At 41.1% G+C, this 27467-nt stretch overlaps 1 protein-coding gene across 7 annotated transcripts in view; it reads left to right on the forward strand.

Annotated features, from left to right (window-relative positions):
* Positions 1-27467, forward strand: part of DGKI (diacylglycerol kinase iota) — a 468554-nt gene that overhangs the window by 436415 nt on the left and 4672 nt on the right. For 6 of the 7 annotated variants that reach the window (XM_059933287.1, XM_059933288.1, XM_059933293.1 and 3 more), the window contains 4 exons: positions 5309-5346; positions 8901-9021; positions 22705-22741; positions 24403-24502. In XM_059933287.1, coding sequence (XP_059789270.1) covers positions 5309-5346; positions 8901-9021; positions 22705-22741; positions 24403-24502 — 296 coding nt within the window. Of the gene's footprint in view, positions 1-5308; positions 5347-8900; positions 9022-22704; positions 22742-24402; positions 24503-27467 lie in introns of those variants that run through there. The other variant, XM_059933290.1, reaches the window with a different exon arrangement.

Here is a 27467-nt window from a genome sequence, read left to right on the forward strand (position 1 = left end):
AGAAATAAGTAATAAAGGAAAAGTGTGAAGACACCTGTCGTGATCAGATCAAGGGAATTGTGAACATGACATTCGCCGTAGGGATGCTTGTTATTCAGTGTCTGCTTTGGCATAAAACGAGTTGCAGCCTAAAGCCATAAATTGACTTCATTTTCTATGTGATGCATTCATGAACCTTTTGTTTGGGGTTGTTTTAATTTTTGCCCACCTTGCTCCAAGTTAAAGAAGAAACAGCATGGTGGAAGGAACTCTGACCTAGGAGTCAGAAATAATAAAAGAAAATATAAAAGAAATAATAAAAATAAAAGAGACAAGCACCCTTCTGTCTCTCAGTTGGATTGCTAACTATCTGTGTGACCTTGGAAAAGTCAATTTACTTCTCAAGCCCCATTTTCCTTATCTATGAAATGATAGGGTTAGACTAAGGCTAAATAGAGCTCTGCAATGTGGAATATGGCTTCTGAAGCATTAGTTTTGTGTTGTGATTCTTGCTTTGCAGATGTAAATATTTAGGAGTAAAAAGTATGCAGAACTTGTCAAAGCCAGATGTATATTTATGATTCTCAATGAATCAACTGATTTTTACCGCCTAGGCCTCCACAAGCCATTCTTTGTTCAACAGTTTTTGTTGTTACGTTTAATTTTTTCTTCCACAATTAAAAAAAAAGATTTAGATGACTGCTATCATTAGCAAGTGACAAACAATTCAGCAACAGAATATTAATTTTAAAACTGAAAAATAACTGAACATGAAAGATTAAAAATTTTAAATAGACATAAATGCTCAGGCTTGTGACTCTTTATATACAGCGTAGTTATTTTGGTAGATTATTGAGATTTACAAACATACATGTGGCTTTGCCAAGTTCTGTATACTTTTTATTTACAAATATTTTTGTCTGCAAAGCAAACTTCGCAACCTTAAACTATCCCTTTGGAAGTCATATGCCATTTTCTAGAGCTACAGTTGACCGTAGTCTAAACTTCTCATTTCATAGAAGAAAGTGATTCATTTCTGTGTAATGGTGTTAAAAACATCAGTATTCCATGGTGTTCTACACAGAAGACCACAGTGGTCAGAGTCGCTGTTTCTTGAGCTTACTTGCAAGGCAGAGTCTCAAAAGAACTGATTTTATCTTCATTTTCCTAATGAGAGAGCTGAAGCTTGGTCAATTGCCCAAGGTTATAGCTAGTTAATGGTACTCACAAGACTTAAACTCAGGCAGTATGATTCTAGACTCAATTAAAATATATTCCTTCCTAATTTGGATTTCTTGCCAAAATATCAGCTCTCTGAGAGGATGGAGTATATTTTGTATGGTCAACCTTGAACAGGGCCTGCCATGGCAGAAGCAGGCGAGCCAGCCAGTGGGCCCTTGGACTGTTTTCTCCCCATCGTGATTCCAGGTGATAGGAGTCATTTTTTTCCTTCTGTGGTCTGATGGCTAAGGATGTCCAGGCTCTGGGGAGTCCAGGACTAGGAGAGAGGCTGTGAGAAGGAAGACAGTGATTCCTTCCTGGTAGTCCTGACTTTTCAGTTCCAGCTTTCTCTCTCAGGATGTTTACTGTTTAGCAATTGATTGGAAGTTACAGTGCTGAAGGAAAAATAAACCATTTCTTGTGAACTAATGATTCAACTTCTAAACTCTAAAACTGACAAACTTTTCAGTTCTCTACCCCCTTACTTTCCTGTCTGACTATCTAAGTTTATGTGATTTAATTGTCTGGGAAACTCAGTACCCACCTACTCAATAACCCTTGTGTCCCATTGGCCATTTGACTTCCCTTGTTCTTTCGAATTTGGGAGCACTGTTGCCTCCGTATGAAGGAGTTTTGGAAAAGGCAAGAAGGCAGGCTCAGAGCTGAGGAAATAATAAAGAATAATACTGTAATCATAACAACTCATTATTTGTTTTTAAGCTTGATCTTTCAGAAGGTTATTATCTGGAGTTGAATACTAATGGATTCAGGCTCTGTTTATGCAGAGCAAATCTTAAACAACAGTGTTCAGGAGGGAAGGACATTAATCAGGAGAGAAGAGGGCCTTGTGCCTAATAATGTTTGCATAATAGCTACCCTTGAGTGTATTGCTTGACTTAAAAATAAATATTCATGTTTTCTGTCTCCAGTACAATTGGAAATTATTTGTGGTTATGATTCTTTTATATGCTCTTCTATCTGTTCATGGGGACTTTAAATTGGGAGGCTGTAGGAAACCAAAAGACATAAATAAAAATGCTTTTGAGTGAGTCTGAGGGAGCAATGGAAAGCCGCCGTAATGGGGGTAATCCGGAGCAATTGAGCTGAGAGCAGGTCGTAACTCTGTTTGCAGGAGGGAAGGGGCGGAATCAAACTGGCATGTGTCAGGACATTTATACGATCCTCGATTTACTTTTAACGCCTCCAAAGCTTCTCATTACTCTTGGGATAAAAATCCAGGTTCCTTCTCTTGACATAGAGGTGCTCCCTGGAGCATTCCCTTAGGAACTCCACAGTTATGACCTAAGACAACCCAGCCTCAGATGTGATAATGCAGAACTCTTCCCAGGGCCCCTCAGACAACATGGCTCTTAACTTCCAAGTCCTTGTTCATATCTTCCCTTCATGTTTTAAGGATTTTCCAGATCTTCTTTGCTAATTAAATCCACTTATTGTGGAAGAGTCACCTTAAATTTCACCTCCTCCAACAATCCTTTGAACTCCGCAGCTAGCATAAGTTTTCCTCCAGCCTCTCATTCATTCATTCATCTGTTCATTCATTCATTCATTTTCAGGGCTCTTTCAATAGTATTTATCCTGGCGAATTTTTGTTATCATCCTGATTTATTGCTTATATGCACCAAATTTTATTCACTGGTGCTTTAAATTAGCGAATTCACTTTTCTTTTCTCTCCCCTTTATTCTTTCTTTTTTCTATTTCTTTTAAACTTGAGAAATGTTCCAATATGGTCTTGAAAACGCAGGCTCTACATTGCTAGGAACTTCTGCATGCAAGTTGCAAGGCTCTTCATTAGCTGCCTTCTCAGGCAATTTCCCTAACCTTATTTCTTTCCTAAATGGATACTCTACCTCAGTCAAGAGAACAGCCTACAGTATAAAAGCCCAGACTGAGTCGATCTTCCAGACCCGCAATTGCTCATGCTTTCCCCTGCCTCCCCCTCCCCGTCCTCTGAGGCACAGCTGACATCTCGGGGTGAAGCATCAACCATCCCCCTGGCTCCCTCCTCCATGCCTCACTTCTGACGGGGCCTATGAACAGAGAGAAGTCTGCCTGACTCCACCACCCATTTACCCTCATTGCTAGGCTCCTTCTGAAGTGTTCATATGTCTCTTTCATGTACTTATGTATAGTCACAAAAGTACTCTACCCCTTCTGTCAATATAACTTATCCTATTTATAAAGCACTTTTTTGGTTTCATCTTTACTACAGAGAGGTAAGCAGGGCAGCTGTTAACCTTATTTTACATAAGAAAATTGGTTCAAAAAGTTTGAATGACTTCTTAAATTTACATATCTAGTAAATTATAGAGATTGGAATTAGACTCCAATCCAGTGCCTTTTCCACAACACTATAAGCTTGACAACCTTTAGACTGTTTTCTTCCATTTTCCGTAAGCCTCACAGAGCCTAGTAGAGCTTCTACAGGGCGACCTCCCAGAGGGCATTGGACAGAGGCTGGGACTGGTCACAGGGACCCACACTATGGTGCTGATGGGGCCACCGTTGGCTCTGTGCCCCGAGAGAGTCACTGCACCCTGAACCCCAGGGTCCCATCCATACTAGGAGGAGCGAGACACGTTTCTTGGGTTCTTTGGGTGCATAACGTTTTATTAATTCCCTTTCTGTTATTTTTATCTCCATTGCCTTCTCACTCCTTTTCTCCTTGCTCTCTTTTCAATCAGTTCAACAACTGATTGATGTCCATTGATAGTGTACAAAGAGCACTGTGCTGGGAGCCAAAGGGAGGTGAAAAAAGCAGATTGCTTACAGCTTGTTATGGAAAAGAAACATTCTTCCCTCTCTTTCCTGTTCTTTCTTTTTCTCGATTCTTCCTGCATTCTTCTTCCTCCCATATGCTCAAGGAACCCTCATCATTTCCACAGGTTCTCAAGGCTTCTGCTTTGGCCAGAGGGAAGGCACTCAGCCCTGGGCCATTGAACGAGTTTAACATGCCTGTGGTCCTTTGCCTCTGGTCACCCAGGGCTCATAACTGCTCACCATAAACGCTTCAAGGGCTTTGTTCAGTGACGGTCAAGGGCTCCATGTACTTTGATACCTGATACTACATTTTTGAAACAAGAAGAGTAAAATGACACTTTGAAAAATAAATTTTAAATCTTCTAATTTTTTTGGTGACTTTAAAGCCTTAAAATAATCTTTTTTTTTTGAGCAGTTTTAGAATCTAAGTATTTATTCTTCTAAAGGGACCATTTTCAACCTAATACACATGTTCCCTTTAGGAACCATAATTGTCATTAGACACTCATGTATTCCTTCCCCCTTTTATCAGTTATATTTTCTCATTCCTCTTCTACACCCCACATGACAGGCACAGGTACTTATATTTTTTTCCCCTTGGCTACACAGTCTTACAATTAGTTTAGGTTACCTAGGACTTCTAGAGTTCTTTCTATAAGAATCACCAATGAATTTTATGCTAAATATATGGTTATTTTCTTCAGAACATAATCAAAATATGTGTTTCTTCTTTACTGTCTCCTGTCCTTCTTTCCATAGCAGTAGGTACTTATTTATAATTATAAAACACACAAACAAAATTACTAGTGATTTTTGAACCCCAAAAGGACAAAGTAGAGGGAACTAGAAAGAAGGGACCAGAAACAATCATGATTAGGCACCTCCTTTGCATCAGTGGATGAGTCAAGAACATTTAGATGATTGAATTAATCCTTTCAAGGATCCTATACAATTGAGGCTTGCTGTTTTACAGATGTGGAAACTGAGGCTCAGAGGGGTTAAATAACTCGCCCAGTATTCCACAGCCTGTAAGGGTCAGGGCTAAGATTTGAATCCAATATGTGTGACTCTAAATTTCATGTTCTCTTTACTGTACCTGGGCTGGAGGGGGCTCAGGCTCTAGAATGATGTATGAGATGAGTGCCCAGGTAGGGAAGGGCTAAAGGGAAGGCCTTAGTCTGTTCCCAGATTCACCCTCTGGCATGCTTCTCCTCCCCTGGTTCCTGCCCCAAATGTAGGCTGTGTCTCCAAAATAAGGATCCAGCCCTTTATAATATTTTAATGAGAGGGTCTTCTACTAATGGGACATCTCTCTTTTGTCTTCCACAGCAATTTTGCAGGCAGTAATAGCTGGTGATCTTATGAAGGTAAGATATCTTCCTACCAGAACTTTTGGTGATTCTTTAAGAACTTTAAATCAACATCATTTCTCACCAAATTTTCATGATCCCGTATATCGTTTCTCATCCCCCTGGTACTAGCTGGTTAGAAGGAGGAAGGATGCTCTTTTTGAGGACTGAGAAGAGAGGATGAGAGGGGTCTTCACAGCATTGCTACATCTCCTAATAGCAAAGGGTCTGTGCAAAGGCATTGTGCTATTTGCCTTGACTAGATACAACCGACGCATGTCCCCAGGAGGCAGTGCTCACGGTGCTCGGAATTCCTCCTCTTTGAAATTTGAAGTTTAAAGATTTCTTTTTAGATAGGTCTTTAAATGAATGCATCTGTAGGAATAACCTGGACAATACCCAGTAATACATTCTCTAGGCAAGAGCCTACATCTTACGACATTATTACAGTTTTGAACTTTGGGGATCACAGTGAATCAGAAGAAGATACTCTGATCCGCCTCGAATATTTTGATTTGTGCTCATGTTTTCTGGCGAATTTAGAGGGAAGGAGGTGGTCACTGCTTGCCTCTAGAGTGAATGCGAATTCCGAAGTCAGGCTGCGTGGGTTCAGATCTTGGCTCTGCCATTCACTGTATATGTGACTTTGTGTTATTGCCTAATTCTCTCTGTGCCTCAGTTTCTTCATCTGTAAAATGGAATCACATTGCCCCTCTCTTTGCTTTATTGTGAGGATTGAATGTAAAATTCATGTAAAGCTCTTAAGACTGTTTCTATTACATAGAAGGGACTCTAAAAAGATAGCTGTTTTATTAATATAGTGTTAATCTGTGTTTCTTTAGTAGCTAAACATAGTGGGGAGGCAAATATTTGTTATAAAATATAATATAATCTATGAATACCCTAAAACCTGTATTTGGCCCCAAGTTATTTTCAGGCATCAGGACTTAGACTGCCCATATATCCCTGTATAACCCACACTGGCATTGATCTGTTCTGTAATACCGACAACTGCCCCTGGGCAGAGACTCTGCCTTACTCGTGGAGTATGGCGCCATTGCACATTGAGAAACCAGAAGCCTTAAAAGAAAGCTGAGAAGCACTGCCCTTGTATACAAGTTCTTCTGAAGCACATCTGTTGAATAAACTGCAAAATCTCTGTGCTACATTTTTAACAGGTTACTAGCAGAAGACAAATGGTGAGAAGGTTGCCAGCATCTTGATAAACTGCCGTCTTTAGACACATAGTCCTGGGAATGGTGCCTGTGCCACTGTCCAGATCATAGTGTTACTAGGAATTGTGACCCACAAGAGGAAAGTGCTCTCTAAGCAGTGTGGGTGCCTATGCGTTCAGTGCCATTTCCCAGCAGTGGATTAAACCAATACTATCCTATACTCCCTGCAGGGCCGTATAGTGGATTCTGTGGGAAAGAGAGGTGTGAGTTAAGACCTGATTCCTGCCCTTGCAGAGCTTCTAAACCAGAAAATTTTGCAAACTGTTGTACATTTGAAACCTTTTCATTTTATTTTGTATATACTTTTAGTCTAGGCAACAGATTTTCCAGGTCCCTGGGTGTATTACCACACTTTTTTTTGGTACTTAGTAGAGAATTATTTGAGAGATGGGAAATCAGTATATTCAGCTGGTTGTCTTATTTCATTCTCTGTTGTAATTATTTCCTAAATGACTAAGAAATGACTTAATAACACCTTATTTACTGAGAGGTAAAATATAAAGGCTTAGGGTTTTTCTCTTTCATTCTTTTCTTTCTTTTTTTTTTTTTCTTTTCCTTCCCAAGTACTTTTTCCCCCTTTTCTTTTTTCTTCTCTATCTTCTTTCATTTTTCTATCCCATGTAGAAAGTACAATAAATATTAAATATTAAACTGTGTGTGTGTGTGTGCATGTAAGGGATGGAGAGCGATAGAGAGAGAGAGAGGTTGGGTGGGGAGCGGGGGGTGGCAGTGCACCAGTGAGCCGAGAACAGAAAACCCAGGATCATCCCAGTGTGAAGGTTGTCATGAGTAGCTCCTATACGCTGGGCTGCATAAAATGCCCGTGGACTAACTTAACATTCACAGTGTCTGTAAACACCACAGAAAGGCAGAAGCAGGGCAGCTGATGGATTGGGTCTCTGCTATTCTGTTGAGCCCAAATCCTCTGTGGATCTGCCCACAAAGAATGGAAGTGTCATTGTGAGACAAGACAGTTGAACAGAACAGGATTCTCTTAGATTTTTGTGGAAGACAATTAGCTACTTCTTCCTGTTCCTTTGCTTCACAGTTTAGGCATGAAAACCCCATATATTCCTTACTTCCATTCAACGACTCCTTTTTGATCAATTTCCCAGGAAGTCTTTCCTGACTTTTTTCCATCCCCTACTAGTGCCCTGTGCTACCCTCCTCATGTTCTTCTCCGTCTCTGTGCAATTCTTTACACATCTGTCTCCCCCACGGATGGCAAGGTCTTGGAAGCCAGTGGCCGAGTTGTATTCATCTTTGTTTCATTGGCATCTGGCACATGGCGGTTCTATGATTTTATTTGAGTGAACGCATGAACTGTGAGTTTACTCTCTTTAACCCTGTGAGTTGTTTGATTTTTTTATAATGCTGTGCCATCTAACTTCTTGGTGGAAGACACATTCCTTTTGCTTATATCCTGCTGAGTTATTTGATTCTTATTTATTCTAAAACTACCTTTTAGAAGCTCCAGAAAGGCTCTTCTTGTTCTGATATACTGCAGTTTAGAGAACGGAGATCCAGTTACACTTTCTATAACGTTCAGTATTTCACAAACTTAGACTGTGTCCTCATTTAGCCACCTAATTCCCAGGCTGCAATATCTGGTTTTTCCAGGCTGTTCTCATGTTTGAAGTCTTTTAGGTTTCTACTACTACATTCTCTGAACCCTTCTGGTTCTTATCCCATGCATCATCTCAAGCCTTGTTGGGTATATGTTGGGCAGTTAACAGAAGGCATGCAGGCTGGGCTGCAGATCTGGATGAAGGAAGGAGACATACATGGGTGTGCGTGTGTCTGCCGTGTGCATATGCGTTGTGAGCGCATGCTGGAAAATGGGAAGCAGCTTCTGTACTCGGTAGCTAGGCTCATTAGAGATTGGAGAAAAAACTAAAGGACGGGGAAGGAGCTTAGCTACCAGACATCAAGCTATTCCTGCCTATAGACTTAATTGTTCTTTCACTCAAGAGAATACTGAGCCAACATAGGGAATCTTTTATTCTCCTCTCCACCCTTTACTCCCTTGAGACAGAGACCAGTGCCCAGAAAAGTTAAAGACAAAAAACAGAAAAGGAACAAGTAATTTAGCATGTTTCCATTTCCTTAGGCTGTTCAGTACCCACATACCCTCTCTGGAGTTAGCTGAGACACTGGCCATCTATTTGAGTGATAACACAACCCAGGAATGGTTACTTCATCTCTTTGACTTTTCTCTGTGTCCTCTGAGGATGGAGACATTTGTGGTTTGTTACATTAGTTTTATTTTATCACCGGTTAGCTGTTTCCCTTGTTCTGGACTGTGCCTGAGCTGCTTTTCCTATGTCTCTTTTTCAGCTAATAGAAAGCTATAAAAATGGAGGCAGCCTGCTAATTCAGGGACCAGACCACTGTTCACTCCTTCACTACGCAGCTAAAACCGGCAACGGGGAGATTGTGAAATATATCCTTGACCACGGTGAGTAGGCACAGCGAACCAAGGATCATTTATCTATGAAATAGACTGAGTTTTCTAAGTTGACTTTCATCCAGGCTGTCCTCAGAATGGTGGAAATATTCTCCAACTTTAGCTGACTCTCCTTGCTTATTTGAGGGAGCTGGGATTCCAGATCCCTTACACATGTAGGTCATCTTAACCAAGCCATTAACAGAAATAATTTTCATATCAAGGCCTTTGCAGGGTATTTGGGGGCTGATTAATTAAAAACTAGAAGACAAACCAAATGTGGCCTTGGCATAGCGTGCTTTACTGTTTTGGGAAGAGCTTTTATGTTTTGGGAAGCTAACTATTTGGGACCAGGTACCTAATCCATATTTATAGCTGATCATTCTGAGGAGTAATGAGCATATTTTTTTTCCATCTTTCTAGTCCCCCCCCCCCTTTTTTTTTCTGTTTGAGTCTCATTCATCTTTTCAACTCGTCACACTTTATTCTCTTTGAAAACATCTGGTACTCTCGTGTCCTCTGTGGCCGGCCACGTTCACCTCCTGGACGGTGTCCTAACTGGGTTTGTAATTTGGTGTTACATCATGTACTTTAGCATGTACCTCTGATAGTCCTTTAGAGGCACAAACACATGAGAGGAATATCAAATGTTGACCATACTTTCAGCTTCCCACATTTATAGTGTTTCTAGGACTGAAAAATAGGAAAGAAGGGGGAAACATCTCCCTGGCTTGGCTGTTTTTGAGGGGTCTCTAGCTCTGCTAGATACAGGTACACAGAGATCCTGGAAGATTTTCTGCGAGCCCTAGCACTGAGCCTGTGGCCTACCCTCATTGTATCATATTTAGGTTGTAAATAGTAAGCATATTAGTACACATTCACATTCCCTTTTTTTAAATTGAAGTATAGTTGATTTACAATGTGTTAGTTTCAGGTGTACAGCAAAGTGATTCATTTATACGTATAAACATATCTAGTCTTTTTCAGATTCTTTTCTGTTATAGGTTATTACAAGATATTGAGTATAGTTCCTTGTGCTATACAGCAGGTCCTTATTGTTTATCTATTTTATGTACAGTAGTGTGTATCTGTTCATCCCAAACTCCCAATTGATCCCTCCCCTGCCCTTCCCCCTTTGGTAACCGTAAGTTTGTTTTCTATGTCTGATTCACATTCCTTTATATTCCTCTTTTTATGCAATTCAAACATGTCTTATTCCATTCATTCATTCATTCATCCATCAAATATTTGTGGAGTACATCACAGGAACTACCTGTTATAGACCAGCACACACACGAAAACAAAATACAGTCACTGTTATCAAGCAATTGCAGGCTAAAAAAATATATAAGCCTATGCATCATTAAATTTAAAGCAGTTGTATGTAGATGCCTTAAGTCCTATTGTAAAGCCACAAATAGATAACATAGCTACCATTTCTCAAGCACAGGTTATATGCCATGTGCTTATACTGAGCACATCCTATCATTTAATCTTTACAAGGACCTTGTAAGGTAAGTATTAGACTGTCAGTCACATTAGACTCACCTTGCTTTGTCTTCAGTACCTTCTCACCATGGAGAGTTTGCTTGAACCCTGGGCCTGAATTATGGCGGAAAGAGTGGTTTAGGAAGAGGAAAGGGAGTTAAAGTAGGATGGTCGTCATTAGAGGCTTTCTTTCCCCCTGGTAGGCTAGGTTGGATAATCCCAAGCCTGTCTGCCTGGGAAAGCCTAGATATATTTCTGGTCCTGTGTCTGGGGTGTGCGTATTCTGCCTCCTACTCCCCTGACCATTCTGCCCCCAGCAATTAAAGCATCCCTCTTTGGGCAAGACTTGCGAAAAGCATTGGTGGCGTCAATTCTGCTTGCCTCTCCCACCCCCCGCCCCCAACAACACACATCATAGGTGTTTTCTCTGTCTTATAATGACTCTTCCAAAAGCTTGTGACAGGCAGAACCAAATATTAGAACCCAGCCCCATAGACAGTGCATTGCGATGGTCCAGCCACCGCAGGGGGTCTTCCAGGTCCCGAGGGAGAGGGGTAAGGGACTAAATAGCACCGCGAGTATGGGGTCAGAAGGACCAAGACAACTGATGGTTGCTAGGCACTTTATTTAGAAGTTACTGAATCTTATATAGACAGAAGAGGAACTCATTATTAGACAATAATCCCACGGAATTGCTTATCGTCTCAGTTCAGTCACTACCACAGACGTCAACAAGTTTACAACAACTATCCTTGAACATTATCTTCCCTTAACCAGGCTCACACACAGCCCCCAGCCATAGGGAACAACCAGGACTCTCAGTTCCCTGAGGTCTCCTGGCTTGAGATAGCTTTGCTAATCTCTTTTACATTCCTCAGGCCTGGGAAAAAGAGTGTATTCCAAGGTAAGGGCTTTGCTTTTTGTTAGAGACATACTGTCTCCTCCAGGAGTTACCTCTGGCTAAGACTGCATGCTTCCCACAGTGCATAAAGGTCACAAAGCTTCCATGGTTATTTTTCTCTTAATAGAAAAGATCTCAGGATTTCCACTGTATAAAGTTCAGGTGAACTTTAGATATATGCTGTCACTTTGTTTGCCTCTAGCTCAGATTCAAGTACTCCTGGTGGCTGTTATCTTGATCATTCTCAACCCTTCCCTCCTAGTTTGCCCTTTACCCGATGAGATTGAGTGTCTGCCCGCATACCCACATACCACTGCTGCTCAGTACCCACATAGCACTCTACTCTAGAGTTAGGTGAGACACTGGCTGTCTAGTTGAGTGATGAGGCAACTTAGGAATTCTCTCTCCTCCCCTCTCTCCCTCTCCTGAAGAACAAGCATTCCCTTCTCTGGTTCTGCGATCCGCTCTGCATCAGTGATCTGCTGGTATCTCACTTGGTCTTACCTATGAGGCTGCAGGGAGCTGCCGTTTTGACTGAGTCTGTATTTAAGATGGACCCTCACATGTTCGGGGCTCTCAGCTGAGATGGTTGGGACACCTGAGCCTTTCTCTACACCTGGACCTTCACCCCAGGCTTCTGCATAGCATGATGGTCCTCGGGTTCCTGGAGGGTGAGGATGGACGCTTCCAGACATTCTGAGGCCAGGCTGGGGAAGTCTGCCTCATCTCTGTGGCATTCTGCCAGCTAAAACAAGTCACAGAGCCAGCCCCAACTCAAGGGGTGGGGTAATAGACCCCTCTACTTTATAATTAATGGCCATATTTAATCTACCCCCCTCCCTTACTCTGTCTTCTTCTGTTGAAAATGATGACCCTCCCTTCTCAATATCCTGAACTACTGACTCACTTGGAATTCCCTGGAGCTCTGCTTTTATATTTTCCTTTGGTTCAGGGTCCTAAGCCAAGGCTGCAAGATTTAGCAAATAAAAATACAAGACAACAATAACTTTTTTTTTTTTAAAGGATTAAGTATGTCCCATGCAATATTTGGGACATAATTACACTAAAAACAAAACCAAAAATCCTCTTCTCAGCTGGGTCTCCCCAGGGACTTGAATGATGAGGCCTGAGATGATATTGCTCTAACACCATGGATTTTCACACACCCCCCAACTTCTCTTTCTACTCCCTTAAGACGGTCTTTAAAAGCCCCTGTAACTCAAACTCATAAGACTTGGAGTTTCTAACCTCAGCCATAGATCAGTACACACACACTTTTTCTGGCATGAAATCCAGCTGGCAAATCTCTTAGTGCTCTGATCAAAGCCTGACATTCCAATACTAAACTAGTTTCTTTTCGATCCCAGGTGTCTTTTGCAAAGAGTGAATAATGTGATACAGCTCCGTGTGTCAAAACTGAAGGACACAAGGAATTTGTTAGTAACTTGGGGTAGGGGGAAGCTTATTTTTCTAATTTTTTTGGTTAGCTTTTGTAAATTAGTTGGTTTAATATTTATACTAATGAGAAAACACTTGAGATTTTTGTAATCACCTCAACTTCACTCACAGGCAAACAGTTCTCATGGTCACTGTGTCTGCCTCACCAGGGTTTCCAATTGGCCAGTAGATACATGGGGGGAAAGACTGGAGATCATGAAGCAAAATCCGTCTCTTCTGTTTGAAAATAAAATTTTACTATGATCTACATTCCAAGGATCACTGTATATTGATGGGTGGCAATTTTTAACCTTTTAGTACTACAGTCAAATAATAGAAACTGAATTGCAGTTGATTTTTACTAAAATTAATATTTATCAACCTGATAGGCATGGTCAATTTCATTCTTAACATCAACCTCATTATCTCTAGTTATTCAGGAACATGGATGTAAAATCTTTTGACGTTGTCAGCCTAATTCTCCATGTTCCTTAAGAGCTAAGCACTTTGGCTCAACCATTTCTGTTGTCATTTGTTTTAATATCTTCAGTTGCTGATATAATTTTATAAAACTGTGCATTTAGAATTGGAAAGTATCTTTGTAGAACTATTCATCTCATTTCAATTACAGAAACTCTTTTACATTATCATGTTCTTGAAGTCGGGGACACGTACACAGAAAACATGACCCTTTCTCTGTAATCATCTTCTTAATGTGATCTCTGCTCAGTGAATAGTCTTGCCTAATTTAATAATGATGATGACTCTGAAATTCCCCTGATCTGATGGAAAATATCCTTTGTGAAGATGCCTCTGTGAGGCTGGGATTCAGGGATTTCTACCAGACTGGCATCGTTGTTTGTAAATTAGCATTAGGTTTGCAGAGTGGGTGGGTCTGATCAGTTTGAAATCATGTAAATAAAAAGATAAATGAATACAACTTTTCCACTGTGCCAAAGATCAAGAGATGCCCCTCCTAATAATCTCAGTTGCTGCAAACCTCTTGAAGTTTTAGTTTTTTACATTTTATGTCTTATTATATAAATCCTAAAAACTGTTCAAAGACCTGCCTGTAAAGATGCCTTTAATGGCAAGGGTCCTAAGAAATCAGTCGGCCTTTTTCAAGGCTCATGACTGATGCGGCTTGCTTGCTTTCTGCGTCCTTACTCCAGGGAGCCCCTCTCTCCCCTCTGCTTTGCCCTCTCCTTCACCGTTTATTGACGCTGAGCAGTGGGGTCCACAATCAGGATGCTGCCCTCTGAACGGGAGTCGTGAGAGATTAGTCATTCTCCCAGACACCACATTCAGCAACGAAGTTCTCTTCTCAGAGCTCTTTGAAATCCAGGCTGAGGGTCTGGGGGGCACGGGACCTGTGGTTATTTCTGAAAAGCCACAGGAGGCTTGAATTTTTCTCTTCCCGCATCTTCTTTGGGACGACTTCTCTCAAATACACGACATGCTGCTTTCCTTTATGAAGAACTGGAATTTGGGCATTGGGAGGGTTGAAAAGAGAACGGAGGAGGGAGAGAGCTTAAGAATTCCACAGGGACAGGGCGGAGAGAGGAGGATGTGGGAGGGATTCCAGCTGAGAGACCCCCACCCCACCCCCCCGGCGGTTCCTGCTTTTCAACTCCTTTCAGCCATACTTTTGCCCACTCCCTCCTCCCTAGTGTTACCCCTCCGAGACACTTTTATGGTGTTTTAGTCTTTTACCACCCCCCCCCCCAACCCCGGCACATTTTGCTCTTTTGTTTTTATTCTCCCAGCTCCCACCCCTCTGCCCCCTACTGTGTTTCCTGATAGAAATCTCACTCATGCATTTCCTTTCTGATTTCAATGGCTTATTTTGTCTTCCCTCTTTTTCTGCCTTCAGTCTTTCTTTTCTTTTTTTCACCCCCCCCCCCCTTTTTCTGCCTCTGGTCCCCGAGAGAAACGACCACCATCCTGCTGGGACAGGATGATGGTGCTGTTAAGAGTTCCCAGTGCCAGCTCTCCCCACATCTGTGCAGCTTTTGTCCTGGGGCAGAGGAGGATTTGGAATGGTCTGCTGGCAGCGTCAGGGAGACTAATGGGAAATGAGGTCCAGAGAGAGAGAGAGAGGCCACGGGGAGTTGGTAGGAATAGCAAAGGGGATTTGGATGCCTCGGTGTGGGAAGCAAATTAAAGGATGCATGTGACAAAAGACACATCATATATAATACAAGTGCAGTATCGATGATAAAATCGCATCAGTTCAGTGGAAGAACCTATGCGATGAGCACTGACTGGCCAGCAAACTTGACATTTGGAAGCTTTGACTACTTACCACGCTGCTCCCTTTTTCATGTTGGGAAGTTTGTGAAGTTTCGCTTCTTTTCGAAGCAAGAAAAGCTACCCTGGCCTTCACCAGGGAATACTGATGTGTATTCCCCACAATGTATTTTTCTTTCCCATATTTTTCAGACCATTTCTCATATAGCATAGCTTTTTTTTGAATCCATGTTCCATTTATGGATCTCTCTCTGAGAAAAACTATATTGGCCAGGGCCCAAGTGGATTTTTAAATGTTTCATTCATTCATTCATTCATTCATACAAAAATTCTGTCCCATGCATTTTTTTTTTTAATTTTTATTTATTTTTGGCTGCATTGGGTCTTCGTTGCTGCGTGCGGGCTTTCTCTAGTTGTGGAGAATGGTGGCTACTCTTTGTTGCAGTGCGTGGGCTTCTCATTGCAGTGGCTTCTCTTGTTGCGGAGCACGGGCTCTAGGCATGCGGGCTTCAGTAGTTGTGGCTCATGGGCTCTAGAGCACAGGCTCAGTAGTTGTGGCGCACAGGCTTAGTTGCTCCGCGGCATGTGGGATCTTCCCAGACCAGGGATCGAACCTGTGTCCCCTGCATTGGCAGGCGGATTCTTAACCACTGCGCCACCAGGGAAGCCCAGTCCCATGCACTTTTGAAGAAAAATGTTATAGTAATAATCACTGCTCATCTTTACTGTTCTGAATGCTTTACATGTATTCATACATTTAATTCTTACAACAATCCTACAAGGTAAGTTCTCTTATCTCTATTTGACAGGTGGTAAAAACTGAAGGGTAGTAAAGTTAGGTGACTTGCCAAAACTCATCCATAATATGAGATTGGTTTCTGCCTTCCATATTCCTAAAGCCCAGCAAGGGAAATGAAACATGGATAAACAACCACAGCACAGGGTAGTTTGAAATGAGTATCATATGCAGCGTTCTAGTGACAACTGGTACAGGGCTGCAGAAGGGCAATGATCATCTTATGAAAATTTCATGGAGAAATTTGTACCCATATCCCCTCAGTAGAGATTCAACCGTCATCTTCTGGTGCAGGTTAGCTATGGAATGGAGTGTGGATATTTCAGTAAATCCTGGGAAGGACAGAGAGCCAAGACTTCCCTTTATATTCAGGGAACAATCGGGAATTCTCTGCTGACAATTTAATGGCATTCCTTCAAACTCCTTAGGGGAAATGCATGGTATCACAATCAGGATATATGTATTCATGAAATACAAACTCAGCCCAAACCCAAATGTTCCCCATTGGTATATATTGAAGGAATTCCATCATCTTTATGTTTTCTCTTTCTCCTGTTCTCTCCCTTATGAGTGAGACTAAAATTAACTTTTCCAAAAACCATAGTTGCTATTTTTTCACATGTATTTTTCTTTCAAGGGAAAATTTTTATGGTCTTTGTTGATTGTTTTTATTTCTCTGGCTACGCCTCCACCTCCAAATCTTACACCAATGCTACCATCCCACACAGTACACTATTAGACAGCATGCTGTACTAGTAAGAGTAGCTCCCTATAGGTCACTGAAGACACAGATAGGGAGGGAAACCACAGCTTTGTCTCAGGCTGCACCTGGCAATCACTCCTCCTCCCCTTTTCTCTTCTGCAGCCCCTTCTTGCTATCAGTTAATTAAGTCCATCTTTCCAGAGCTGTTCCTGAAACCTTTAACTGAAGTTTCTTTGGATATTAAGAGCACAAGGATCTTGTTTTAGTATCAGCAGCTCTTTTTCTCATCTCTGTCAGCTGCAGAGGATTAAAGGGGGAGGGGGAGACAATAAACAGCTCCAGGCGTGCCTGACTCCGCAGATTAGATGACCAGCTCTGGAATCCTTCTGGGTTGGCTTCATTTATAGTGATTCTTGTCAGAAAGTTGAGGAACAAGCTTCTTTCTCTTCCTTGTCCCACTTTCAGAGTGTCAAATCCTTGCCATTTTAGCGCAGATGAAACTGCTTCAGCATCCTCTCACTGCATGGAGGCGTGGACCCCAGAGTCCATGGACCCACTGTGGGTGCAGCTCTGAGAGCACCAAGTGACAGTGCTGAGGAAAGGAGGAACTGAGACAAGGCCCCTGTTGCCTAAAAATTTGTGCAGTTGTTACCAAACACACGTTCGTGTGTGCCCGACGCACAGTGAGGCCAAACAAACCGAAACATTGGAGTCTGGAGCAGAGAAAGGCTTATTGCAGGGTCAAGCAAGGAGAACAGGTGGCTCGTGCCCCAAAACCCTGGACTCGTCAAAGGGTTTCAGCAAAGTATTTTTAAAGGCAAGGTAAGGGAGGGGCATTACAGGGTATGGGATCAGCTTATGCACAATTCTCTGATTGGTTGATGGTGAGGTAACAGGGCAGTGTCCCAGGGGTTAACATTATCAATCCTTAGGTGCCAGTAGGTCTGGGGGCTCATGATCAACAAGTAGTTAACTTTTTCTGTTTGGTGGTGGTTTTAGCATCTGTAGAACAACTCAGGAAGTGTGCATCAGATACTATTGTCTAGGTACTCCAGAGAGGAGTTACAGCAGAGGACATGGGAGGAGGGATCTGTCCCGGGAAGGTCCTGCTCAGTTACACAATTATCAGTAACAATGGGAACAGACACTGGTGAGGCCGGGCTGCTTGTGTTCATGGAATTCCTTTCAAAATGAATGGCTTTGCTGAAGGCGCTTTCTAAAGGGACCATTGGGCACTGTAAGCCTTCTTGCTCCTGACCTTGTAGAGGATGCCTCATCAGCGATTGAAAAGGCCTGGAGGACTGGTTCTCAGGACACAGAATTGGAGTCAACACTTACTTCAAATGTAAGTGGGAGCCAAGGCACCCTTTTATATCTCCTTCCCTCATTGATACTCCAGTATCTTGACTTAGTGTAACCTGCTGTGTTATGTCAGAGAGTAGGACACTTAATTATACCTAAACTTTAGGCATTTCATGCAGTGTCCCAGCTACTGTTTTAAGCACATTTTTTTGTATTAACTTATGAAACCTCATAACAGACCTGCAAGATAAATATTATTATTAACCCTGATTTACATGTGTGACAATCAAGGGGCTGAGAAATAAAATGAACCTGCCCAAGATCTAGTGAGTGGAAGATACAGCTGGGATTTGAAACCAAGGAGGTTCAGCTCCAGACCCTCACTCTTAATCACTGCGCTGGACTGCTTGGCACTTCAGGGGGTACAGGGCAGGGAGGGGGTGGATTATCATTAATGTTTCCTTAGAATCACAGGACTGAGGAACAAAAATGAATGAATTGAATCCTTGTTGAACCTGTAAAATAGGGAACATGCTAGAAGGATATGAAAAATAATCCAAGTATTCTTACATTTAAAAGATGTAGAATAATTTATTTAAGGAGATAAGGCATACATTTGAAAAGCAAATACACAGTACAAGGGTAGACTCCAATAAGTGTTATGGGAGTTCTTCTGTTGATTGATTCCTTCTGTCAAAGAGAAGACAGGTTGATTCCATGTGTTAAAGGTGGCCTTTTCAGAGGACCTTGTCACAGACTGGTCTTTAAAGAATGTGTAAGACTTAGGTGTGTGGGTAGAAAATCCCTCTCTGGGTAGCAAGAGTGGAGAGAGCAAGCTCTCAGAGCTGGGAGAGCCTGAGAAATATTTGGGTGATTGTGCATTACCAGTTTAGCTTATGCAAAAAAAATGGAGCCTTGAGAACAAATTGAGGAAGGGTAGTTCCAAGTGAAAGACTGTGAACTTCAGTGTTGAAATACCTGGGGAGACACAGGACATATGATGAATTTAAAACCTGGAAATCTGTATGTTGCAAGATCTTTTTTATGTTTTCTTAGTAAAAGTCCTGCATGCTAATATGTTCCTGACAGAGACCTTTTAGGAAGCTTATTTGTCAAATAGTACAAGTAGGAGCAACAAATAGGACAGACATTGCAAGAGAAGATTCACCCAGCCTTGATGACTGGTAGATGGGAAAGAGAGGAGGTGAAGTTAGTGATTTAGCTCCTGGATGACCAGGAGGATTGTGAAAGTCCCCTTTCTCCTTGACCAATGACTTTTTTATTTTAATTGAAGTATAGTTGATTTACAATATTGTGTTAGTTTTAGGTATACAGCACAGTGATTCAGATATGTATCTATATATATATGTTCTTTTTCAATATTACAAAATATTGAGTAGAGTTCCTTGTGCTATACAGTAGGTCCTTGTTGGTTATCTCTTTTATACATAGTAGTATATATATGTTAACACCAAACTCCTAATTTATCCCTCCCTGCCCCCTTTCCCCTTTGGTAACCATAAGTTTGTTTTCTATGTCTGTGGGTCTATTTCTGTTTTGTAAATAAGTTCATTTGCATCTTTTTTTTTTTTTTTAGATTCCATGTATAAGTGATATCATATGATGTTTGTCTTTCTCTGTCTGACTTACTTCACTTAGTATAATAATCTCTACATCCACTCATGTTGCTGCAAATGACATTATTTCATTCTTTTTTTTTTGATGTATTTCATTCTTTTTTTTTTTGATGTTCAGTACACAGAACATTTTCTTTTTCTTTTTTCTCTTTATTTTTTATTAAAGTTTAGTTGATTTACAACTTTGTGCTAGTTTCAGGTGTACAGCAAAGTGATTCAGTTATATATATATATATATATATATATATATATATATATATATATATATATATATATATTCTTTTTCAGATTCTTTTTCCATATAGGTTATTACAAAATACTGAGTGTAGTTCCCTGTGCTATACAGTAGGTCCTTGTTGTTTACCTATTTTATATACAGTAGCATGTATAGGTTACTCCCAAATTCCTAATTTATCCCTTCCACCCCCATTCCCCTTTGGTAACCATAAGCTTGTTTTCTATATCTGTGAGTCTGTTTCTGTTTTATAAATAAGTTCATTTGTATCTTTTTTTTAGATTACACATATAAGTGATATCATGATATTTGTCTTTCTCTGTCTTTCACTTAATCGCTAGGTCCATCCATGTTGCTGCAAATGGCATTATTTCATCCTTTTGTATGGCTGAGTAGTATTCCATTGTATATATGTACCATATCTTCCTTATCCATTCATCTGTCGATGGACATTTAGGTTGCTTCCATGTCTTGGTTATTGTAAATAGTACAATATTGGGGTGCATGTATTTTTTCAAATTACGGTTTTCTCTGGATACATGCCCAGGAGTGGGGTTGCAGGATCACATGGTAGCTCTATTTTTAGTTTTTTAAGGAACCTCCATACTGTTCTCCACAGTGGCTGTACCAATTTACATTCCCACTAACAGTGCAAGAGGGTTCCCTTTACTCCACACCCTCTTCAGCATTTGTTATTTGTAGACTTTTTAATGATGGCCATTCTGACCGGTGTGTGGTGATACCTCACTGTAGTTTTGATTTGCATTTTTCTAATAATCAGCAATGTTGAGCATTTTTCATGTGCTTCTTGGCCATTTGTATGTTGTCTTTGGAGAAATGTTTATTTATATCTTCTGCCCATTTTTTGATTGGGTTGTTTTTTGATATTGAGCTGTATGAGTTATTTGTATATTTTGGAAATTAATCCCCTGTCGGTCACATTGTTTGCAAATATTTTCTCCCATTCTGGAGGTTGTCTTTTCATTTTGTTTATGATTTCCTTTGCTGTGCAAAAGCTTTTAAGTTTAATTAGGTCCCATTTGTTTTTGTTTTTATTTCCATTACTCTAGGAGACAGATCCAAAAAGACATTGCTTTAATTTATGTCAAAGAGTGTTCTGCCTATGTTTCCCTTTAGGAGTTTTATAGTATCTGTTCTTACATTTAGGTCTTTGATCCATTTTGAGTTTATTTTTGTATATGGTTATTAGAGAATGTTCTAATTTCAAGCTTTTACATGTAGCTGTCCAGTTTTCCCAGCACCTCTTATTGAAGAGACTGTCTTTTCTCCATTGTATATTCTTGCCTCCTTTGTCGTAGATTAGTTGACCATAGGTGCGTGGGTTTATTTCTGGGCTTTCTATCCTATGCCATTGATCTATATGTCTGTTTTTGTGCCAGTACCAAACTGTTTTGATTACTGTAGCTTGGTAGTATAGTCTGAAGTCAGGGAGCCTGATTCCTCCAGCTCTGTTCTTCTTTCTCAAAATTGCTTTAGCTATTTGGGGTCTTTTTTATTTCCATACAAACTGCAAAATTTTTGTTCTAGTTCTGTGAAAAATGCCATTGGTAATTTGATAGGGATTGCATTGAATCTGTAGATTGCCTTGGGTAGTATAGTCATTTTAACAATATTGATCCTTCCAATCCAAGAACACGGTGTATCTTTCCATATGTTTCTGTCATCTTCAGTTTCTTTCATCAGTGTCTGACCACTGACTTTCATAGTTAGGGAAGATGAGGTTAGGACTTTCTTCTAATTATGTAGTAAGTAGTTACATAAATAAATGCTCAATGATAATGATATCTGCCCATATGGGGAGGAAATCACCAGGATCATACTTCTAAAGTTTACAGTGCTCAATACCTAGAGTTATGTTTGACCCTTCCAAACACATTTATTCATTAATTCAACCAAACATTTAAGCCTCTGCTTGGCACCAGGCTCCATGCCAGTCACCAAGGAAGGTGGACAAGACATTGGCCACAACTTCAAGGGGTTTTTCCAGAGTCTAGTTGTGGAGAGAGACAAGTGTCATGATCGGTAAGGTGATCATATATACCTACTTGTCAGGGATAGTCTCAATTTGGATGATTAATTATTATTACCCCCCCCCACCATTTTAGGAAATAGGGTTAGTACACAAAGTGAGGTAACACAAAGGCATGACATTTAATGCAGTATTAGGAGTGGGGAGATAGATAGAGGGCTTTGTGGAGAAAATGTGTGTCAGCTGATACCTGCAGGTAAGGAATTGTGTGAAGGGTTGGGGGGAAAGGTGAGCATTCCAAGCAGTGTTTGCAGGTTGAATGAATAAATTAGTGAACAAATGAGAAATTGTGAATGTGCAAGCACAGAACATTTTAATTCCTGATGAAGCATCTATAATCATTTGATGTTTATATATAACAACATTTTTTCCAGATTTTGGAAGGGAAATCTCATGAAAAATAGAATTTTACCCCATTTCTAAAATAAAGAGATTGGACTGGATAATATCTTGACTTAGTGTAATTTGCTGTGTTATGTCAGAGAAAGGGACACTTAATAATACGGTCTCTCATAGCTTTCATGCTATACTACATAAGATTACATCCCAAACAACCTGCTGCTGGAGAATGATTCTCCCTTTCCCCCCTAGGTAGCCACTTAATTATTTTTCATTTATTCTATCCTTCAATTTGTTGGAAAGCTTCTTGAAGGCAGAGGCCATATCATTCTTTTTTAATCTTCCATTCTGTACATACTGCCTGGTGATGATTGAGAGATTGATGAGGGGGAGGTAGAGGGATCCTTTCTCTTTTGGAGGGGAGGTGGTCTTATTAACCCTGTCACCAAATACTCATTCAGCTTCCCAAGGCATTTTAATTCTGTGACTATAATTTTTTGTTAATGGTTAGTTTTTGAACTTATTTTTGATGGACATCTTGCTTTCCTCTTCTTTAGGACCTTCTGAGTTATTGGATATGGCAGACAGTGAAACGTGAGTGTTGCCTTACATTATGTGATCTAGATTATCTTCTTGAGAACATATCTAGGAAAAGAATGCAGCCTCTAGGGCATACAATTGATAATTGTAATGTCAGCGAGAAAAAGTGTCTACTTTCAGTTGTATTTATAACTGTGCAGTGCTAATCTTCTAAATCAAAGATTACACAATAAAAATAGATGGCACCTGTCATGATGATTGCACATGTAGCTGTTGCTGGTCATCATTTAGAACTTCCTTCAAGTGAGGTACTTCTGCTTTGATGCACCTTGAACTACAGAGAAGTCTAAATTAATGCACTTACCTCTTAATTACCCATCACATTTACTCTTCCTCAACTGAGGTTTATAAGAAAATTAAGCCCTAATGCCCTAAGGCATCCTTTTTGTATAGTGAAACAATTTCTCTGTGCTGAGTCTAGAATGGGACAAGTTATAAAACCACTGGAGAACCAAGAACATAGTACCTCCAACCATTTCCATGTTTTGTGCTTCAGAAGAGAAACCCTGGTTGAGAAAGTCACCAGCTCTGTGGATGGTTGCCAGACTGATAATGTTTGTTTTCAACTTTCTCATTCCCAGGCGGCAAAATAGCTACTATTCCCCAAATAGAAACAAAGAAAGGCTAAGCATTTAACCCTGGAAGCCATGTTGAGCCTCTAAAGAACTTCAGTGAAATTTGAAAAGGGATAAAGAATGGGCGGGGTGGAGTGTGGGGAGGGGCTAAGGAGAGATGGAGGAGGACAAGTAGGAAGGATTTAACCATGAGTTACGGACAAGGGAGAAACTGTCCATTGCTACGTAGAGTTTGTCCACGTACCGCAAATCCCATTGGCAAGGTTATCGCTCACCCCAGTTTGCCTCTCTAAGGACTGCATTCGATTTTCCATAAACACTTTGGCATTAAGTGCCTTTTCAATTTCAGACCCAGAATGGGAATGTCCTCCTCCCTGTACTGCCTGTGGGGGTGGGGGAAATAGCCACTTTGCCTTGGCTGTTCCCCATACTGATGGCTGACCTGCTGCCCAGTGGGCCAGCTCTGGTTGCGGAACCCTCCCAGAGTCTTACCATCCCTCCCAGGTATCTTCTGTGGCTGTCCCCCTCCTGCCACTCACCAGGAATCAGCAGGTGGGGCAGACTGGGTATCTCCTGGGTCTTTGAAGTTGAGTTCCCAGGAGATTCTCCTCCCAGGGCCAGATGGTCTACCAAGCACTGTGCTGTGGTTCTCCATCGCTGCTCCTGTGTGTGCACCATCTAGGTTGCTCCTGCTCTGCCCACATGTCTACACAGAGAGAGTGGCTCCACACTGTTCAGACACATCTACACACATCAGTCTATTTCATAGGGCCATTGGGTATTACTTAAAACAGACAGTAGTCGCTTAAAACAAAATCACTCAGCCTACTTGACCAGCCAACACTGTTTGAAAAAGAGGCTGGAGTCAGATATTAGGGTTAGTCGATGCCTAACTCAAGGCGCTTTTAGAACCCCCTCACCCAGCTCCCCTGGCCATGGCCTGCAGCCGTGGTCTCACCCACAGATAGGGAAGGCGCCGAGGGGCACAGAACGTCAGCAGCAGGGGCACTTCCCTCCCTGCTGCCCCTACCCTACTCCCACTCCCGCCTCCAACCCTTTCTCATTTCATCTTTGATTTAGGGGTGAGACCGCACTGCACAAGGCAGCTTGCCAGCGGAACCGGGCTGTGTGCCAGCTTCTGGTGGACGCGGGAGCATCTCTGAGAAAAACGGACTCCAAGGTAACTTGATGAGTGAGTGCAAGCATCCTCCCACGGGGCAAGATCCCTGGCACCATTGCCTTCACTTGTGCCCGTAGCAAAGGCATCCTTTCTGTACTTATGGAAGTGCCTGGGGCTTTGGAAAAAGGAGGAAAAAATGAAGTGTTTCATTTAGAGAAACTGCAGTTTAAATGTATAAGCACAAAGGGAGGGGGTGTGCTTGCCTAAGGGACTTATAGACCCCTGAACGCGTTGACCTTTGGACTTTGCTGACTCTCCTCTGCTGACTGCCAGCAGCCAAGTGTGGAGAGGGTGAGGTGCAAAGCACTAGGGGAAGGGTCGGGACCAGGTGCAAAAGATGTGGCCTGGCTACGGAGAAGCCCCTTTGGAATTGCTCCTCCAGCTACTTAAGCCAGAATAGCTTAAAACCCATGATTTATGAGGCCCCATATATGGGTGCCAAAGTGATGACCAATCAGTCACTGCCGGGATGGGAGATCGGGCCGCAGCATGAATTGTTCCGGTTTACAGAGAGCACCCAAGGAAAGGGTTAAAGCTGGAGTAAAGGAGGAGCTGAAGCTTAGTGCTGTTGACTGAGAACTGCAGCCCATGGGAAAGAGATGGGCAGAGAGAAGAGTTCATACAGAAGATCAACCCCATAGAGGAGTTCTCTGTGATGATCTGAGGTCATGATCATGGTCAGCTCTGAGAGTTTTAAAGCACCCTGGGTAGGCTCCAAGAAAGGACAAGCCACTTAACTGTAGAAGGTTACAGAGAAGAATTTTAATATATAGATGAGGATTTCATTAAGTGGGTACTAAATAACCTAAGTTTGGGGTCAGTGAATGTAGTCAAGAAACATAGACAAATTACTTAGAAGCCTACTGATGACTTCAGCCCCATTAGATTCATTTAAGTGATGAGCACCTACTTATATGCGGTCTTCACCCTGGGGTCTCCTCCAACTGCAGTGTACATTGTGACATAACTTTCTCTCTGATGTGGACCTTTCTTTCCTTTCTGAGCCAGTTCTGAGCCAGGTGCATTGCTTGATTCTCCACTTTCCTTGCGACCCACCAGATCCTTGCTCTCTGACTGAGGTCCCTGGCTGCCTTAATTCTGTTAGCACTAGGCTATCATCAAATTCGTTAAGCTGGGTCCTTGTTCCTAGCTGGTCTGTTACCTATCTGGTTAGCTAATTGGGTGTAGGATTCCAAATGGCAGATAATTCTTCACTGTGATATTCTTCCCAGATGATATTTGCACTTAGGTGCTTTGATGTGTAACCTGATTGAGAAACACAACCCATGGAGGTAGGACCAGCTGAGGCCATGATCCGAGGTGGACTTGGCCTTCCTTGCTGGGGCCGCTCAGACACAGCAGGGCCATTGCCTGTTTACCACACAGAGACTGGTCTCAACTCAGGTGATAAAAGAGAAGGGAGGAGCAAGATGAAATAGAGGGATGAATAAAAGACTGGCCAGGAAACCCGGCCCCACAGCAGATGGCTCTTTTTTAATCTAAGTTTCTGAATCAAATAAATGGGCTCAATGTTCCTTGAGATTCCTTTCTATTTTGTGTTACATCTGTATGTGCTCTTCTCAAAATGCAAAAAATGTTATTACTTTTATTATAAATGTAGTGCATTCTCACATAGAAAACTCTAGCAATGCAAAAAAAAATTTTTTAAGTAAAAATTACTAGAAATCCCACAATCTAGACCTATATACCATTAAAACTTTAATGATTTCTCCCCACATGTGTCTACTTCTCTCATTTTCTTCAAGGAGGTAAAGTCATACTGTACATGCTATTGTATAAACTTTCACCCAACATTTTGTTTTATAGATCTTACCTTATGAAGTAATAGAGCTTCATCCTTTTCAGGGATCCTATAATTTTTCCATTCCGTAATTTTTTGCTAGGTGAAAGCTGAATATGATAATTATGACTGGTTCTTCTTCTGGAAATTTTTGAAGAGAAGCAATATTTTGAGAATTTCTCTTAATAGGAAATGGCTCCTTAAAAATCAACTCAGAGGCCCACCCCAGTCCATCTCTCTGAATATTTGGAAATTGGGGATCCCAACCTCATTAACATTGAAGACAAGATAATCTACAAATACTGTAACCAAGTTGAATAAAATTATTATAGGAACTTGAAGCTATGGTTAAATATTAAATCCCAACTAAACTAAATAAGTAAAATTTTAGAAAGAAAGAGTCTAGAGCCATTGTTACTTCCCTTCTATCTTCTACTCCATATTCCCTTGTAGGCTACTAGGATCAGACTTAATTGAGTTTGATACCATCCATTGCAATAGATGAGATGGAGGCTGAGAAGTGTTTGATAATTTTTGTAATGCTTGTGTGCATTTTAATACATAGAGCAATTACTTTGGTGCAATGATCATGCCTCTACCCTTTCCTTAGAACTCAATATAATTTTGTACATATATACACTGGAATATTACTCAGCCATAAAAAAGAACAAAATAATGCCATTTGCAGCAATACGGATCGACCTAGAGTTTGTCATACTGAGTGAAGTAAGTCAGACACAGAAAGACAAATACCATATGATATCGTTTATATGTGGAATCTATAAAAATGGTACAAATGAACCTATTTACAAAACAGAAATAGAGTCACAGATGTAAAAAACAAACTTACGGTTACCAAGGAGAAAAGGGAGGGATAAATTGGGAGATTGGGATTGACATACACATATTACTATGTATAAAATAGATAACTAATCAGGGCCTACTGTATAGCACAGGGAATTCTACTCAGTACTCTGTAGTAACCTGTATGGGAATAGAATCTAAAAAAGAGTGGATATATGTATACGTATAACCGATTCACTTTGTTGTACAGCAGAAACTAACACATTGTAAATCAACTATACTCCAATGAAAATTAATTTTAAAAAACTTAATATCATTTTAAAATAGATATCATGGAACAAAAATTAGAAGCGTCAAGGA

The sequence above is a fragment of the Balaenoptera ricei genome, chromosome 9 (assembly GCF_028023285.1).
Source record: "Balaenoptera ricei isolate mBalRic1 chromosome 9, mBalRic1.hap2, whole genome shotgun sequence".
Classification (NCBI taxonomy): Eukaryota; Metazoa; Chordata; class Mammalia; order Artiodactyla; family Balaenopteridae; genus Balaenoptera; species Balaenoptera ricei.